Consider the following 19,221-nt stretch of genomic DNA (forward strand, 5'->3'; position numbering starts at 1 on the left):
ATAAATTTGAAATTTGGAAATAAATTAAACGGAAAATTATGTGAATAATTTTTTATGGCAGACAACTCATTCAAAGTTCCACTGCATTCTACATTGAAATTTTCAAAATAATAATAATTCAACTCTTCTAAATTTTGAATTTATGTTTAAATTTGAATTTTTAACTTTGTAATGGTGGAAAAAATTTTGGAAATTTTTTTTGTGGCAGACAGCTCATTTAATGTCTCACTACTTTTCTTTTGTTGTATATTATAAGTAAAAAAGATCTCTACTTTTTTTGTTGTTGTATATCCCACTATTTTTTTCATGGGTAATTGTTAGCTATATTAATGTTGCATAAAAAGAAACATTAAAAAAAAACTTTCTAAAATAACAAAATTATTTATATTGTAAAATAAATTCGAAATTTGGAAATAAATTAAATAAAAAATTATGTGAACAATTTTTGGTGGCAGACAACTCATTCAATGTCCCACTGCATTCTACGTTGAAATTTCCAAATTAATAATAATCCAACTCTTCTAAAATTTAAGAACTATAAACATGAAAATTTTAATTTAGTACATAAGAAAGAAATTAAACTTTCATTTTTTTATTGCAACGTAAATATTTTTTTAGAGGTGAAAATCTGGGCTCGGCCCGGAGGGCCGGCCTGCTAATATATTTTTATAATTCAATTGAAATTTTATTCTTCTTCTCTTATAATTAAATTACTAAATCTGATTTCAATTTTTGTAAATACAAATTTGTGAAATTCCAAAGACTAACGACACTAATACTTGCAAAAAATAATTATTTATATAAAATGCTGACAGTTAGAGGTGGAAAACTGGGCTCGGCCCTGAGGGCCGGCCCGCCAATATATTTTTATAATTCAATTGAAATTTTATTCTTATTCTTATATAATTAAATTACTAAATCTGATTTCAATTTTTGTAAATACAAATTTGTGAAATTCCAAAGACTAACGACACTAATACTTGCAAAAAATATTTATTTATATAAAATGCTGACAGTTAGAGGTGGAAAACTGGACTCCGGGCCGGCCCGCCAATATATTTTTATAATTCAATTGAAATTTTATCCTTCTTCTTTTACAATTAAATTACTAAATCTGAATTCAATTTTTGTAAATACAAATTTGTGAAATTCCAAAGACTAACGACACTAATCCTTGCAAAAAAAAATTATTTATATAAAATGCTAACAGTTAGAGGTGAAAAACTGGGCTCGGCCCGCTAATATATTTTTATAATTCAATTGAAATTTTATCCTTCTTCTTTTATTATTAAATTACTAAATCTGATTTCAATTTTTGTAAATATAAATTTTTAAAATTCCAAAGACTAATGACACTAATCCTTGCAAAAAAATAATTATTTGTTATTATTTTATATATCTGATGGTAGTAAATAAAAGTTCATCTCTAAGATAAAATATAAAAATCATATAAAAACCTAGACGCAACTATAAAAACTTTTTGTATGGATAGATATAAAAACCTTTTACATGCTGATAGTTGGAGGGGGCAAACTGGACTCGGGCTAACGACAAATTAAAATTTCATCCTTCTTATTTTATAATTAAATTTCTAAATCTGATTTTAATTTTTGTAAATACAAATGTGTAAAATTCCAAATACTAACGATACAAATCCTTACAAAGGTGTCAATGTTGTAATTTTTTTCACCTGAAATATAGAACAAAATAACACCACTTTTTTTGTAAGTATAAAATTTACATTACGATTGACCAATCACGACCCACGACAAAATTTTTGATTTTTTTCCTGCACATCGCAGGTAGTATACTAGTTATATATCAAATTCTTGTCTCTATCTTAATTGGCCTCTTCGCTAACTTGAATGCATTAAGTACTGATTCCCTTCTCTGTTGAAATTCAGCATTCTAGACAGAGTGCTTTGCATCAATTTAGGACCTCTTTAATATCTCCTAAAACGACACACCTGATTCCCTCTGTTGGCTCTCCTTTTGAATCTGTAAGTTACTTCCGAACAAAAACGCATTTCAGGCATTGGCACATTGAAGAAACCAGCACAACAGAGTCAGGTCCTATAATGTCCACTAATAAAAAAAAGAAAAAGAGAATCCTCCTTCAAGGGTTTCCCCTTCAACAAAGGTTTTTTTTTTCTATAGCTTTGGTATTTACTGGAACTACCATTCAAAATGAGAGAATCCTCTTTCACCTCATCATCGCCACCGCCGCTGCACGTCTCCGCCCCTGCACGTCGCAGCCGCCGCCGCCGTTTCACCTCGCTGACGCTGCCGCTGCACCTTGCCGCCGTTGAACTGTCCGACATCATTCTTTCGTATCTGCAACAATCACCTTCTCCATTGTCTAGCTGCCTCTCTTATTAGAGCTCGTTTGTTTAAGCTTAAAAAAAAAAAATTAACTTTTATCACATCTTTATTTTAAGAGTACTTTTTACAAAAGTTAAAGTTATTTGTATTTTTATAAAAATATTTGACTTTTGACTTCTGCTTTTCTTAGAAGTTAAAATTTTTAGCTTCTGAAAAAAGTAGGTTTTTGACTTTTTTTGTGATTTCTCCTTTTTTTTTTAAGCAGACATTCAAACCAAAAAAAAACGAGAAGTGCTTTTTTATTTTAAAAAAAAAAAACAACTTTTGAAGAAAAAAAAACTCATCCAAACGGCCCTAGTGTAGATCTATACTTAGGTTTTCTTTCTTTTAAATTGTATCAGGTTTGTTATTGTAATTTAAAATCTGATGCCCATTAGCCAAGTACTGGGCTGTGTACCTTTTTGGCCCATTAGCCATGTATTTAGGCTTATGTTATTCAAATTGGGTTAGTTTGTGTTTTAATAAATGTTTAATAAGAGTTTGTGTAATAATATTATTTAATATAAAAACAATAATATTCCCAAAAAATATAATTAAAGGTGTAAAGTTAAATATTAATTAAAAAATTAAATTGAAGATGTAAAGTTAAATATTAATTAAAAAAATTAAAATTGAAGGAATAAAGTTAAATATTAATTAAAAAATTAAAATTGAATTCATAAAGTTAAATATTAATTAATATAAAATCAAATAGAAAATTGAAATCTAATTTAGTTTTCCTAATCATATAGAAAATTGGAATCATATATATAATCATAAATATAATTTCATTTTAAATCTTCCTAATTAATCACATTAAAAATTCATCCTTTTGAGATGAACGTATGCTTTATATTATTGTATATTTTATTTTAGTTTAAAATTTATAGTATTCAAAAATTATGATTAACTAGAAAATAATTTTGGGCAAAATTTTATCTTTAAAAGTGATTGATATTTAACTTCATTAGTTCAAAATTTATCTTCCTAATTTACAAATTTAATTTTGGGCCAAAAATAATATTTTACTATAAAATACTAAATATAATAAAGTGATTGATATTTAATTATGAATATGAATATAAAAAAAATATCTTAATACCAGTATTGAATAACTGCTCTTAGTATGCTATATATTTGAAAATAAAATCATTGATTTTCTTTAACTTCTACCGTTACAAAACTTTTTAGTTATTATTATCCACAAAATTACTAAAGTGCATTGTATATAATATATTTAAGTACAAACTGGCATGTATAACATGCTTAGATGTCAATAGAAAATTTTATTTTTATTGATGCGCAGATGAAAATCTCTGTTAAAATATATCACTACTGAAAAATTCATTTTGTTGTAAAATATAGTGGATGAACTTTCACATAGTTCATAACACGTGACTCTTTGTTTTTGTTTTTGTTTTTCATGACCTAATTTGATATATTCTATATTTATCACTAGGGGTGTTCGCGGTCTGGATGAGATTGGTTTTGAAAGTAAAAATCATCTGATCCAATACCTTCAGTTTAATCATGTAATCATCGATTCAGTTTGAATTTTTTTTCAAATCTGATTCGATCCAATCCAATTTTATTCGGTTTGGATTGGATTGATTTTTGATTTTTTGAAAAACCTAAGATTTGTATGCTGATTATTTGGCAAATAATATATCTTTTATATGTATTGACTTTGTAAAGTTTGTATGATGATTATTGTGCAATCTAGAAGCATTGTACAACAAAAAGTTAAATTATCATCTCTTTTTTTTGGTAAATAAAAGGTCTAAGCCCAAACAAACACAAGGAAAAACAGACAAGAAAGAAAACTAAGGATTACACACCACCAAGCCAAATCTGCAAGCAGCAAAAGATGAATACCAGGAGGAGGATCCCACCAAATTCTTTTATCAAACTGCTCTCGATCGTCAAGCAAAAAATTGGTCAACCAATCAGCAACAATATTACCTTCTTTAAAGGTATGACGAAATGATACTGTCCAATTCTTTTGAATCCATATCCATGTACGAGATATCAGATGACATTCACAGATTGCTATACCATTCTTGGATAATAGAGTGATTACACTAGAGGAATCACTTTCAATAATCACATTGCGATAGCTTGAATTCCAAGCCATCTCCAAACCCCTAAGCACCCCCCACAATTCAGCTCTGAAAGAATTACAAATCCCCAATATGTACACATATCCTCCCAACCACCTCCTATTGGCATCCCTCATCACACCACCACAAGAAGCAAAGCCAGGATTACCTAACTTGTAAAAAAACCATTGAGCGATGAGTGAGAGAGAGAAAGGTGATCATGGAAAGAATCCTGGCAAATCAAGTGAAGAACTTGACATTCTTCAAAGAAGTAATAAGAGGAATAAAGGTGAGGGAGATCAGTTTTCAAATGATGTATCTATGATACCTAGACATGAAGGTTGGATGGAAGATGAGAATGGCCAACGTTCAACCTGGAGGGAAATTCTGATGCGTCATAATGGAGAAGATGATGAATGGGAAGGAGAGGCGTCTGCCGAGGAAGACTTAGATGGGGAGGAACCTGCTGAGGAGGAGGATGTCAACCATGGAGGAATTAAGATGTGGGAGGAAGATGATGGGCGTACTTATTTTAGTTGCACCAAAAGAGCAAGGAAGAGAATGAGGAAACCTTGGGAGAAAGCTCTGATTGTTAAACTCCTTGGGAAGAAAATTGGGGTGGAGTTTATGAAGAAAAAAATAAATGTCTTATGGGCTAGAAAAGGCAAAATCAATGTCACTGATATTGGTAATGACTTTTTCGTAGTCCAGTTTAGTGAGAAAGATGATCTCAATTTTGCGTTGAACGGTGGTCCATGGATTGTTTTGGGTCATTATTTATCGTTGAGGAAGTGGGAACCAACTTTCAGACCTAATAGTGCTGGAATTGCTAAGATTGCTGCTTGGATTCGTCTACCGGATATTCCCATTGAATTCTATGATGAAGCTTTTTTTAGAAGGATTGGAAACTGGTTAGGCAAGATGATCAAGGTAGACAGCAATACAAATGCTCATGTAAGAGGACGGTTTGCAAGAATATGTGTGGAACTGGACCTATCTCAGCCATTAAAGGGTGATTATGTTCTGGAAGGATTTACCAAACAAATTGAGTATGAAGGATTAGGGCTCATTTGTTTTGGTTGTGGGAAATATGGACATAGCACCGAGAATTGTTCAGCTGCTCCAAAGCAACGCAGTTCATCCGATATTCATAATGACGATCAAATTCATCAAGAGGAACCTGGCAACTCAGAATTCCATCGAAGTAAAGGATTGGGACCTTGGATGGTTGTTAATCGTCAACGCAGGAGCCGGCAACCTCCTCAGACGGCCGGTGCAGTCCAGCCAGGCGCTGGTTCAAAAACGTTACAAAGGAATAATGATAAGGGAGTTATGACCAGCGATAATCATGGAGATAATCATGGTGATAAGAGAGTTATGACCAGCGATAATCATGGTAATCATGGTAATAAGGGAGTTATGACCAGCGATAATCATGGTAATCATGGTAATAAGGGAGTTATGACCAGCGATAATCATGGAGATAATCATGGTGATAAGGAGGAAATTACGCAATCACGGTTTGCAATCTTAACAGCTGGACCTATTAATGAGGAGGATCATAATCAAATAATTAATTCTGTTACTCCTCATATGGGGCCCCCTCAGTTTGAAATTCCTCAGAAAATATGGACTAAATCCAAAAAGTCCAAAGATACCCCTAGGACTAAATCAACGGTTCCTACTATGCATGCGGCTCATTCTTCAAGCACGGGTAAGAGGTGTCCAGTCCAGAGTGAAAATCGTGAAGATCATACTCCCGTTCCACCATCTCCATCAATTGCTACTCCCATGGCGGTTAGTCCTATGCAAACAAATCAACATGATCAGGAAAATGGGATGAAAACAGATAGCACTTTGAACCAGAATCAAGAGCAGTTATATGACACATTTCATAAAACTGGTCCTGATATATCAGTTGACAACAGCAGCGACATCCAAAATCCTGAAACCTCAACCATCTCTACGTGCATGGAGGTGGACAGAGTTCACCAGGAAGATATTTCAAGAATGAAGGATGCAAGAACCTTGGAGTCTTGCGTTCAACATAGTTTTTAATGAATTTATTCTTCTGGAACTGTAGGGGAGCAGTGAAACCCCAGTTTCAAAATTCGCTTTTTCTGTTTACTAGGAAATATAAGCCTAGTATTGTAGTGATTCTAGAACCTCGGTGTAGTGGTCAAAAAGCTTCTGACATTATCCGAAAATCTGGGTTTAAGCATGCTTTTGTTCAAGAGGCAGAAGGTTACTCAGGGGGTATTTGGATCCTCTGGAATGATGAGACGGGTCTCGTTGAAATTATTAATCACACAAAACAGTTTGTTCATTTTAAAGTTCAGAATTTTCATGTTCCTTCTTTTTCTTGCACGGCAGTTTATGCGAGTCCTAGGGAAGAAAATAGAAAGGAGCTATGGGATGATCTGCTAAACATTAGTCTCCATTGTAATGGGCCGTGGTTGGTGGCTGGGGATTTTAATGAAATAGCAAATCGGGATGAGAAGAAAGGTGGCTGTAGAGTTAACTTAAACAGATGTTCCAATTTTGCAAATGTTCTTCATAATTGCAAGCTGCTGGATCTTGGAGGATCAGGTCCTTGGTTTACATGGAAGGGTCCGAAGTTTCTTCATCTTGATCGTGTTTTTAAGAGGCTGGACCGAGCCTGTGCTAATGCAAGTTGGAAGACTACCTTTACTGATGCTGGCGTTAAGGTACTTCCACGGATTTATTCTGATCATAGTCCCATTTTGGTCTACTTGTCTAACTTGGACACAGGTTGGAAAAATCGTCCCTTTCGCTTTGAGATTGCTTGGATGGAGCATTATAACTTTACTCAGTTTCTGGCTAGGAGCTGGAATGTTGTGAAAGACACTAGAACGAATCTGCATGATCTGACTCCAAATTTAAAAAGATGGAACAAGATAGTCTTTGGCAACATTTTCAATAGGAAGACTAACCTATTGCATAGTATTGCAGAAATTCAGAATCATGTTGATTATCATACCAACTTATCTCTCCAATCTAGAGAAAAGGAGGTTAGGAAGGACCTTGATGCGGTTCTCATACAAGAAGAGATCTTATGGTTTCAAAAAGCCAGGGTGAAATGGATAAATGATGGGGATAGAAACACCAAATTCTATCACATTAAAACAGCTACTCGAAGAAGTTCGAATAGGATTCTTGAGTTAAAAAATTCTGATGGGATTTGGGTGAAGGAAGCTAGACAACTTCATCAATTGGTAACAGATTTATATAGCAACTTGTTTAGTGAGGAAGTCCTTAATCGTGATTGGGTGAAATCAAAGACTACTTGGCCCCTTCTGCACGATGATCTGCTATCTAATTTGACTCGTAATCTTTCGGATGACGAAATTTCAAAAGCTGTTTTTAGTATCAATGGGTCAAAAGCTCCAGGGGAAGATGGTTTTCCAGCTGCCTTTTTTCATAAGAATTGGAGTCTTATTAAGACTAATGTTATTAAGGATGTTAACATGATGTTTCAGAATCCCAATCTGATTCACCTTGTGAACTCGACTCTTCTGGTCCTCATTCCAAAAGTAAAGAGACCTGAAAGTGCTAAGCAGCTCAGACCAATCTCTTTGTGCAATGTCATTTATAAAATCCTCAGTAAAATTCTGGTTAACAGAATGAAGCCCCTAATGGAAGAGATGGTGTCTCCCTTCCAAGCTAGTTTTGTTCCTAAACGACATATCCAGGACAACATCATCATCACCCAAGAGCTGATCCATTCAATGCGTAGAATGAGAGGAAGAAAGTGTTTCATGGCAATTAAAATCGACTTGGAAAAGGCTTATGATATGTTAAATTGGGAGTTTGTTCGTAAAATTTTGGATGAAATTCAAATCCCACACTGGTTCACAAATATTATCATGAATTGTATCAACTCTGATAAGGTCTCAGTGCTTTGGAATGGAGCCATTGCAGGTGACTTCCTTCCTTCAAGAGGAGTTCGTCAGGGTGATCCTTTATCTCCCTACATTTTTGTTCTAGCTATGGAAAAATTGTCTCATCTCATTCAAGATGCGGTTGACAATAAGAGATGGAAGCCAATCTCCGTGGGATCAAAAGGTCCTAAGATAGCCCATCTGATGTTTGCTGATGATTTGATGTTGTTTGCAGAAGCTTCTCTAGATCAAATCAAAGTTATAGTGGATTGCTTGGAGACTTTTAGCTCAATGTCTGGCCTAAAGGTTAGTATTCCGAAATCTAGTATTTTTTTCTCGAAAAATACAGATGCTCACATTGCAGATGATATCACAAATGTGTGTGGCTTCAAGCAAACTCACAATATAGGGAGATATCTTGGGTCCATGATGAAACATGGTCGAGTAACCAAAGACCATTATGCTGATGTTGTTGCAAGAATTAGGCACAAGTTATCTGGTTGGAGTAACCAGGTCTTATCTTTTGCCGGTCGAATTACACTTTCCAACTCCGTTATTTCAGCAACTCCTATATTTCAAATGCAACACAGTCTGCTTCCTGTAGCCATTTGTGATGAAATAGAGAAGTTGCAGCGTGCCTTTATTTGGGGTGATAAAAATGGTCAAAGGAGATCTCATCTGGTTGCATGGGATAATATTTGCAAGCCTAAGAGCATGGGTGGCTTAGGGGTGATTAACCTTCGTGTCCAAAATATGGCTTTCTTTCACAAGCTTGCATGGACGATACTTACTTCGCCCGATTCGTTGTGGGTTCGAGTTGTAACAAGTAAATATAAGAGAGGTTTGGATCTTCGGAGGGAAGTAAACCATAAAGCATATGACTCATACTTCTGGAAAAATCTGTGTAGTGTTTGGCCATCTTTTCTTCAAGCAATGCAATGGGAGATTGGAGACGGTAATGATGCATTATTTTGGACAGACAATTGGTTGGGTTTAACTGAGTGTCTTGCCTCTCTGGCTACTCGTACTCCAACTGGTTTGGAGTTGAATCTCCCTGTTAGTGCCTTCGTGAACAGCAATACTGGTCAATGGAACTTTCCCTATATTCGTCAATATCTCAATGATCAAGCTGTTGCAAGGATCCAAGCTGCTCTCATTCCTAGCGCATCGGATGGAAATGACCGCATTATTTGGAGAAATCAAAAGGTTGGCTGCTCTTTAGTTAAAACCGCGTATTATAACATGCTTGGTTTCCCTCTCATGCCGTTGAAAAATTCTTGGACTACCATATGGAAATGGCATGGGCCTCAACGTGTTAAATCTTGTATGTGGATCATAATGCATGGCCGCCTTCTTACTAAAGACCGCACATCTAGATGGAGTGGGGAATCTGGTCATTGTAAAATATGTCCTGGTGAGTTGGAAACAAACCTCCATGTTCTAAGAGATTGTAAGCATGCTAGAAGTGTTTGGAATTCTCTGGTTTCAGCTAATCGGCAAAGCTTATTCTACAGCTTGGATCTTAGAGATTGGGTTGAAAATAATATCTCAAAAGCTTGGAATCAAAGTAATTCAGATGATTGGCGTGATGTCTTTTTTATCTCTTGTTGGTTCATTTGGGGATGGAGGAACAGAAGTGTCCATGATACTAACTTCAAGCATCCAACCCATGGAACGCACATAATTGCTATGTATATAGAGGAAGTTCGTAACTGCATGGGTAGGAAGGCTATGGCTACTACTAGCATTCATCCAACTCGTATGAGTTTATGGAAACCTCCAAGGTTAAATTGGGTGAAGATTAATATTGATGGGGCAGTTGAAAGGAATACTGAGGTGGCTGCTTGTGGTGGGATTATCAGATCTGATGATGGCTCTTGGTTGGGAGGCTTTGAGTATCATATTGGTGCTTGCACTCCTTTAATGGCGGAGCTTTGGGGAACTCTAAAAGGTCTGGAATTGGTTTGGCAACTGGGATTTAAGAAGGTGGAACTAGAAGGAGATGCTTCTGAAGTATTCTCTTTGCTTGCTGATTGCAATGCAGCTTGTCAGCCTCGTATAGTGGCTAAGATACAAGCACTCATCGATCAGGATTGGGAGGTAACGCTTTCTCATATTCCAAGAGAAGCTAATTCCTGTGCTGATTGGTTAGCCAAGTCTGCTCTTCACAAAGATACTGGATTCTGGAGTCATAGAGTTATGCCGTTTCACCTTGCTCAGTTATTTGATCACGATCTTCAGGGAATCTCCTCTTGTAGGGGTATAGACCCTGGTTAGTTATTTTTTGTTTCTGGTTGTTAGTTTGTTTTTGTTTGGGGCTTCGCCCCTTAATGTTATCAAAAAAAAAAAAAAAAGCCAGGATTACCTCGGACAGCTCCATCAGTATTAATTTTAATCATACCAGTATCTGGAAACTGCCATGCAATATCTATAGTCACAGTACTTCTTTTAGCATAACGATTTGATTGAATACAACAAGCATTATGTATATCTTCAACAAGATTTCTAATAATCCTTACTCTGTCAATAACCGAAGGCATCCTAGAACCATGGAAGACTTCATTTCTCCACAACCAAAGCTTCCAACAAGCCACAAGAAATATGGACAACCAGTTCTCCATATTACTACTTTCCAACTTCAAATTAAAATTAAAATCTAGCCAAGAGTTGAGTTCACCAAGAAAGAAAATATTACCATGCTCAGAAGGCACCAGGCATAACCACATTGAATACACATGCTGACAATCCCTTAGTAAATTATCATCTTTTACTTTCTACAAAAATTTATAATATTATTGCTTGAGACACGAAGTAACCCAAATTTTCATCCTATAGAGGAGTTGTTGTACGTGTACAACAATAACCTATGTAATAAAAATATATTATGTATCTTAAAAAAAAAAGCATAACATAGATCAAGCACAACCCACTTTATCCAATATGATGGGTTAATGGGTCTTGGATTTAGAATTTTGCTATATGGTTTTTGGGCTATGATTGAGAAAAGGTCCAAGTATGTAGATGGTAAGGTTGGAGAATAATTGGACAGTTTGAATTGATCGGTTTTCATCAACCCATCCAAGAACTGATCCAATCCAATTAAATTTTGCGATTTTTTTTCAGTTTTCAATTTTTCGGTTATTTCAATTTTTGGTTTTTCGGTTCGGTCACCGCAGTTTGAATCGATTTGGATCGGTTGATGAACACCCCTAATCATCACACTAATGGTGTGTTGAATTGTAGAGTACATCCAAAGGGGTATTGTAAAATATTATGGATGACATTTCACATGGATTATGGATGAACTTTCACGTGGTTCATAACATGTGACTCTTTGTTTTTTTCATGACATTCATGTTTAAAAATGCATCTAAGATATGTTTCATCTTTAAAAATGCATCTAAGATATGTCATTATATAGGACTCTTTGCTCATACTTATTTTTATTTTATTCTTTCTTTTATTTTTTCTACACTTCATTTTTCTTTCTTTCATATTTCTCTTATATTTTCCATCAAATTCAAAATAATTTTGACTTATATTTATAAATATTTAAATTTATATAATTTTTAGTTTTTTAAATAATGAAAATTTTGATGAAAGAAAAAGTTTGGCCCGCGGGCTAGCACTAACCCGGCCGGCTAAATTATAAGACTTTGAACCTTATAGCGAAAAAAGGCCCTAACACAATATTGGAAAATAGAAAGAGTATATAGGTTTAAATATGTATACCTTGTAATGAACTCGTTGCATTCGCAGTTTCTTGTGGATTACTTGAATCAAAAACAACATTGTTGTCAACTACTTCATTATGAGAAATACTGCCATGAGCACATAACTTATTGTCTAGAAAATGCTCCCAAGGCTTGGTAAGATCTGATTCGCACTACTCGTGTTTCGTTTCCTCGAAAATGCTCCATTCATGACATTGATAAAGAGTTGTATTGTACTCTCTCAGAACACAAATTCAAATTCAGTTTCTGTGTCAATTATTGCAGATAAGTTATCTGCATTTATTCTCAAAATGACATCGTTTTGCGATTGAAAGATTAAAAAATTATAACTATAGAGACTATAATAACCCTGAAATAAATTAAAATTATAAAAACGTCATGATTTCTGCCCAAAACGACGTCATATTGGACTTACTGCAGATAACTTATCTGTCGTAACTGTAGAAAAAATGAATCCCTTATTTATTAATCAATTAATCCAATTGATTCAGGCAGAGTGACAAAGTTCTTCTTATCAAATTGTGTGTCTGGAACTTAAACTCTAAATCAAATAATTATATTAATCATGAATTTTTAATCACTAGAAAAGTCATTATTGCGGAGGGACATTTTTCATCAAAAATTAATAAGTTTTTGTAGATAATATAATTTTTTTATGGAATTTTCCACTAATCTCAATTGCCTCATTTCATATTATTGGAAATGAATTTTTGATGTACAATTTGTTTTCGTGGAATACTTTAACAAAAATTATTCTGTCAAAAATGTAGTATGTTTTGTTGAAGAATTGTTCTAGCTAATAAATGTTTTTTAATATCATTTCCGTTTCTTTGATTGATAATGACAAATTGACAATGAAGTTCCGTCGAAAAAGCAGTTAATATTCTTGACAAAATTAACCATTGAACTTTGTCTAAAAATGTTGTCAATTTTTTATGGAATCATATACGATTGAAAATAATTCATCAAAATTCTGTTAAAAAAGCTGTACAACTTATTTTCATTATTCTGTACAAATGTTTTAAGTATAAAATGCGTAATACTAATAAAAACATTAGCACTAAGTAAAAAAAAGACAGTAAATCGTTTTCTCTTCGCTTAATTTATTTTCATTTTTTATTACAAGTTATTAAAGTAATAAAGTCATATAAATACTAGTTGAATCAGTTTACTAAAATAAAATGTAATTTGTACTAATAGAAAATGTTTTCTTTTTTATTACCTAATTTTCGTTCGAAACTATTATAAAGGTTTTTTAATTTTTAATTTTTTTAAACGTATGGGTAATTTTTTTTAATAAAATTAAGATGATTTTCGTAACAATCGAAAAGTTATTAAGTTAGGTTTTTTTATTGAAAAAAACTTAACATATGGTTTCCCACCCGCATGGCTTTTGATTCCTGAAACAACTCTTTGAACTCATGTTTACAAAGCTGTTGGATTCTGTCATCCTCACATACAAATATCTCCTTCATTGAATCACAACCACCTACATAAATTGACTCTAGATTTGGGAGTTGTGGTAGCGACTCAGGTGTGTATACTATACAGAGAGGAAGGTGAAAAAAAAAAGTGACGAAGAGTCAAAAAGAAAAAGAAAATATCAAATCAAAATTTTGGTTTAATGATTTCAAGAAAGATAATAAAAGGAGTTAAACTTATTTGGTGTTAGCCTAGTGGCGTGAGTTGTGTGTGTTAGGAGTGTGTGTAGTGTAAGGTGTTGTGTTCAATTCCTTGTAACCTTCAAAAAAAAAATTATTATATACATCTCCATTATAATTTTAAAATTTTTATCTGAAATTTAATTCTCTTTCAATTTAAATTTTAGATATTTTGAATTTCAAAATACTCACACAATGCTCGAATATTTACTGCTTTTTGCTTGAAATTGATATACTCATTTCACTATTCAATTTCAAATTTAATACCAACTATTAAACATAATACGAGTTTATTTTTTTTCTCTTTTCTAAAATAAATTTGTACATAAAATACATAAGTAATATCCATCTTTACCTGCTCAACATCAACTCAATCAACTCTATTTTCTTTCAATTGCGTCTCCTGCAAAACTGGGTTTCGATCTTATTCGTGTATTATTTAGGGACGACTCATGGGCTTGGGCTTGGGCCGTAGTGGATGTCCTTATCTTCGACCCACTCATTCATTTATCTCTTGGCGAAACAACTGAACTAAAGCCTATCAGCCTATGGGTAATCTTTTCGATTCCGAAGAGAAACAACAAAAACAGCAAAATAGCTCCTAAACTCAGCAGTGAACAACACTGGAGGAATTGGGGACAGCCATACTTAACAAGCTCAAGGTAGACATCACAGTGATTCGCTTCTCAAATCACACAGACAATATTAATGAATTAAAGTCCTTAACTGTGCTCATATGTTTTTATTTCAATTTCTCTTTTTCAATTTCAAAGGATGGTAATTTACTGTGACACTTTCAATTCACACACATCATGATTGATTTCAAGTCATTTTGTAATATTCTTAATTTGTTATACTTAATTATCCACTGACAGTTAACATTTTTTTTTTTTTTTTCTGTTTAGAATACTTTGCTTGAAGAAATGGCGCTGCCACATTTCATGACTTTGCCCTTGTCATCTTTCATTTCACCTATGGTTATAAAAGTGAGGAAATTGAACATGCCCTGTTCGTTTCGTGGTACATGTTGTCTTCACAAAGATAAACCAAGCAAGGAGTTCTTGAAGCTTAGCCTTTCCTCAAACCTGTCTTTGCTGGCGAGTATATGAATTTTCCCTAGCAATTTAATTTAAGTTAAGTTTTCTTTCAGATAGAGTTCAATTAACTCCATTTTTTTTGTTTTTCTATTTCCCTGAAACAGGATGATGGTCAGAAAACAATAAGAGTCGCAAGGAGAGTTCAAGCACTCAAATCTGATGGTGCTGATCGGAAGAGAAGGCGAGAAGCATCTAGTGACAGTGATGATGATGCTGACAATGATGCACCTCCTCCTTTTGATGAAAATGACCCTTATTTTATGAGTCTTGAAGAGAGACTAGAATGGAGGAGGAAAATTAAGCAAGTGATGGATATGAAACCTGATATTCAAGAGGAGTTAGACCCTGTGAAAAAGGAAAAAAATTTACAAAAGCTGGTGAATGATTACCCCCTTGTTGTGGAGGAGGAGGATCCTGACTGGCCTCAAGATGCTGATGGGTGGGGATTCAGCCTGAGCCAGTTTTTTGACAAGATTACCATCAAAAACAATAAAAAGGCAGATGATGATAATGATGATGATGTTGATGATAATGAAATAGTATGGCAAGATGATAATTACATTCGCCCTATCAAAGACATAACTGCTGCAGAATGGGAGGAGACTGTATTCAAAGACATAAGTCCCTTGATTATTCTTGTGCACAATCGATATAGAAGGTTTGTTCTACTTCTAAATTTAATCTCTCTCTGTTTGTTATACATTTTCTACATTCTGTATCTAAGTCCAGTCGTTGCTTGAGAATTCTTGAGTAAGTAGCTAACAGGAAAGTCATCCAAATCCATGTTTTTTTACAAATCTTTTCTAGTTTTTGGTCTTAGTAGCTGAATGCTAATTGCTTCACCGTTGCTTACTTGCTTGTTAATAAAAGCATTACAGAAATATATGTATGTTACAGTTAAAGTGGCTATTTTGGAGAACACAAGCCAGAGTAGTCCACTGTTTGGTTATTGTCAGCAACTTAAAGTTGAATGCAATCGAATATAGACTGATTGCTTAGATAGCTGGTTTCTCTTTCGTCTCCTTACATTTAGGGTGTGTTTGGTACAAGAGAAATTTTTTGGTGACCGGGAATCATGATTAATGAGAATTCAGTAGAAATTGAGTTTACTTGGAATCTTACGAAAGAGGTGTTTGGTTCGCCAAAATATTACTGGGAATATTGGGTAAAAATTACTGATTCCATATTTGGTTTAGAACGAAATATGACTTGGAATATGAGGTTATTTTACAAAAATAACCCCAAACTATTTTTACTTTTGTAATTGATAGATTGGGTCTAGATTTTTATGTGTATTGGGGTATTTTTGTCTCAAAATTTATTGTTGTGCTTTCCCTTTACTTGGTATTCTGATTGGTATTCCGAATTACCATATTATTTTTGGTAATCTGAATAGTGACTTTTCTTTATAAATCAAATTACCGGTAATCCTTGGATAGCCGGGAATCGTAATTTATTCCTTCTACCAAACGTGGTAATTACATTTACCAAAGAAGGATTACCGGTAATCATCTTCAAAAACTTGAACCAAACACCCCCTTAGGATTCCTTTTCGACATTTAGTTTTCCTGCAGAATACTTTGTGTGTGTGCATGAGCATGCATGTATTTCCCTTTTTATCTTTTGGAATTGGGCTCCGAGTAGGGCTCTATTACACTTTGGACCTTATGAGCAATTAACCGTAGAATTTGGCTAAAGTACTTTAAATGGTCTGCCAGATGACATTTAATATTATGTTTGTGAATTTGTAGTGCTCCATATCATATTTGCAATCAAGTAGAAGTAAAAAAAATTCAGACTAACTTTTGATTTTATCTTTAGGCCAAAGGAGAACGAAAGAATTCGAGATGAACTAGAGAAGGCCGTGAATATCATTTGGAACTGCAGATTACCCTCACCTAGAGTAAGTAATCAGTAAAGTCATACAATTATTACTCTGGTTTCAGCTACTTTATCGGAAAGATAACCTTAATTTTTTGTCTCACAACCTATTACATATCATATGAAAGTGTGTTGCACTTGATGCTGTTGTTGAGACTCAACTGGTTGCTGCACTTCAAGTGTCGGTCTTCCCAGAGATTATCTTTACTAAAGCAGGGAAGATTTTATTCCGTGAAAAAGGTATTGATTTATTTTACTAAAAATAAAAAAAATGTTATCTTTTCCATATTTTTGCCCCTCTCGTTCTGACCATGCCTAACTTCCATTTGGTGGTCTCTCAGCAATTCGCAGTGCAGATGAGTGGTCAAAAATCATGGCCTTCTTTTACTATGGCGCAGCCAAACCATCCTGTTTGAATGGCATTACAGATTTCCAAGAAGATATTCCTTCTGTTATCATTGAGAATCCAGTGTCCTGAAAAATTCCGTCTCCAAATTTTGAGTCAAGCATGCTGCTGAAATATTTCCATTTAAAGATACCTTTAACGTTCTGCCATTGTATAAGAAATGTAAGGGGAATGTATAGCTCCATTGATTGCATATAATATGATAAAAATCACTTACATAGACATGCAAGAAAATTCCAATAGGGGACTGTTTGATGTGTATGGAAGCCATCACAGGAAATAAGGATCGGGCTTGGCTTGTTGGGACAAAAGAATATGTTGATTATTGAACGTGGAAGATGAAATTTCGTGACCTGGATATGTGCTGTGACATCTGTGTACATCAAGAAGGCTATGAGATTGATGGTCAGACTGTCATAGGCAGTAGCATGTAGTAGGAAGTAGTGTTATGTTTTGTTTGATTCATTTTTCTCTATAAACTTTGAATATTGTTATTTTCATGTAATGGCATTGGAGGAAAGGAGCTTGATAACTAAATGCATTTTCTTATGTTCCTTGAAAACAAAGACAAGTTGGAGATACCTAACACCAATAAAAGGTGTGAAAGAAATATGGTTGTACATTTCAATCCCGTTGGGGGTGGGTGGACGGAAAAGCCACAAATATATCCTTTATTTTCAGGTGTGAAAACTTTCATCACAATTGTGAGAATAAAAATTAAGATTAACTTTGGTCATGAGATAAAGACCTTTATGGGTTGGAGTAATGCATATTCTTAAACCTCTATTTTCTAGTCTAATATTTTAGTTAAGAAATAAAAGAGAAAATATTTTTAAATTAAGTTTTGTTCGAATAAATAAGAGTAAAGTATTTTTGCAATCAATGGAGATAAGTTATCTCTGGTTAGCATAAAATGATGTCGTTTTGTGGTGAAAATCAAAGTATTTTTGTAATTTTAATTTGTTGCAGGATTATATTAGTTTTTATCGTTACAATTTTTTAATCTTACAATCCAAAACGATATTATTTTGGACTCATTAGAGATCATTTTATTTTGGAGAAATACTTTTCTCAATAAATAAATACTGTACTAAAAAATAAATAAATAAAAGAGATAGAATTTTGTGTTTACCTATTTTTATAGCTATTCCACCTTTTTTTTTTTTTCAACACTCTTATGTTAAAAACCTTCAAAGATAAATTCCCGCATATCTACTTTCAAGTTTCAAGTATAAACCCTAAAAAGAATGCTTATAAAAAGCTACAATTTGATACGCAGCAAAAAAAAGGGTATGGGTCGTGGCAGGAAAATAGTTGTTAGGGGTCGCTCTGTCACTGCTTCAAGGCCCCCAAGAACCCTCCTGGTATGTGTAGTTTAATGCAAACTAAAAATTACTGTAGGGGAGGGGAACAGATTAACTAATTGATGCTGACTCCTATGGATGATATTTTATTTTTTTATTTTTCTGCAATACTAGCGACGCTGAAAAAGTGAAAATCTTCATCTTTATCTGTAAAGAGAGATTCATATAGTGTAATATATTGGGCAAAAATTTTTAAACTTGGATTTTGTGAAATGGGAATGGACATGTTAAAATTCCATATTTGCCCAACATTATTCAAAGTACTTCTAGATTTGCTTTTAGAAATACTGAACCCACCCTTCCTGAACCACTTTGAGGAACAGAAGAGTTAAATTTGAGAGATGAGAGTAACAAGGCAACTATTATATGTCAAATAGTTAATTCTTTGGATTTTCAAATGATAATAATCATCGTATTTCAAGTCCTTATATGTATTTCAAAACCTCATAGCACCACTTTTAGTTGTTCACTTGTTCTATTATTTCTTTTTCATTAATAGAAGAATCTATTAAATAGGAAAATAAGAAGAATTCATGCTTATTTCTTTTATATAAATTTATAGTTGTTTAACAGAAAAAAAAAATAGTGCAGAGGAAGGGGAATAAATTAACTAATTGATGCAGACTCCTAGGGATGATAGAAAAACGAAAAATCATAGAAAAACAACCATTCTCCTGCAACTATCATCGAGAAGCTAATTAATTGCATGCCATTTT

At 33.8% G+C, this 19,221-nt stretch overlaps 1 protein-coding gene across 1 annotated transcript; it reads left to right on the forward strand.

The window, feature by feature from the left end:
- The first annotated feature begins 14,309 nt into the window (after positions 1-14,309).
- LOC133306449 (thioredoxin-like fold domain-containing protein MRL7L, chloroplastic) lies at positions 14,310-17,736 on the forward strand. Its single transcript, XM_061506770.1, has 6 exons — positions 14,310-14,419; positions 14,663-14,854; positions 14,959-15,512; positions 16,676-16,757; positions 16,864-16,975; positions 17,077-17,736. Exons 2-6 carry the CDS (start codon positions 14,681-14,683, stop codon positions 17,211-17,213), a joined length of 1,059 nt encoding a protein of 352 aa, XP_061362754.1. The 5' UTR covers positions 14,310-14,419; positions 14,663-14,680; the 3' UTR covers positions 17,214-17,736.
- Positions 17,737-19,221: the final 1,485 nt, after the last annotated feature.

Source organism: Gastrolobium bilobum, unplaced genomic scaffold (genome assembly GCF_033153095.1).
Source record: "Gastrolobium bilobum isolate Gb01-03AN ecotype WA unplaced genomic scaffold, APGP_CSIRO_Gbil_v1 utg7194, whole genome shotgun sequence".
Classification (NCBI taxonomy): Eukaryota; Viridiplantae; Streptophyta; class Magnoliopsida; order Fabales; family Fabaceae; genus Gastrolobium; species Gastrolobium bilobum.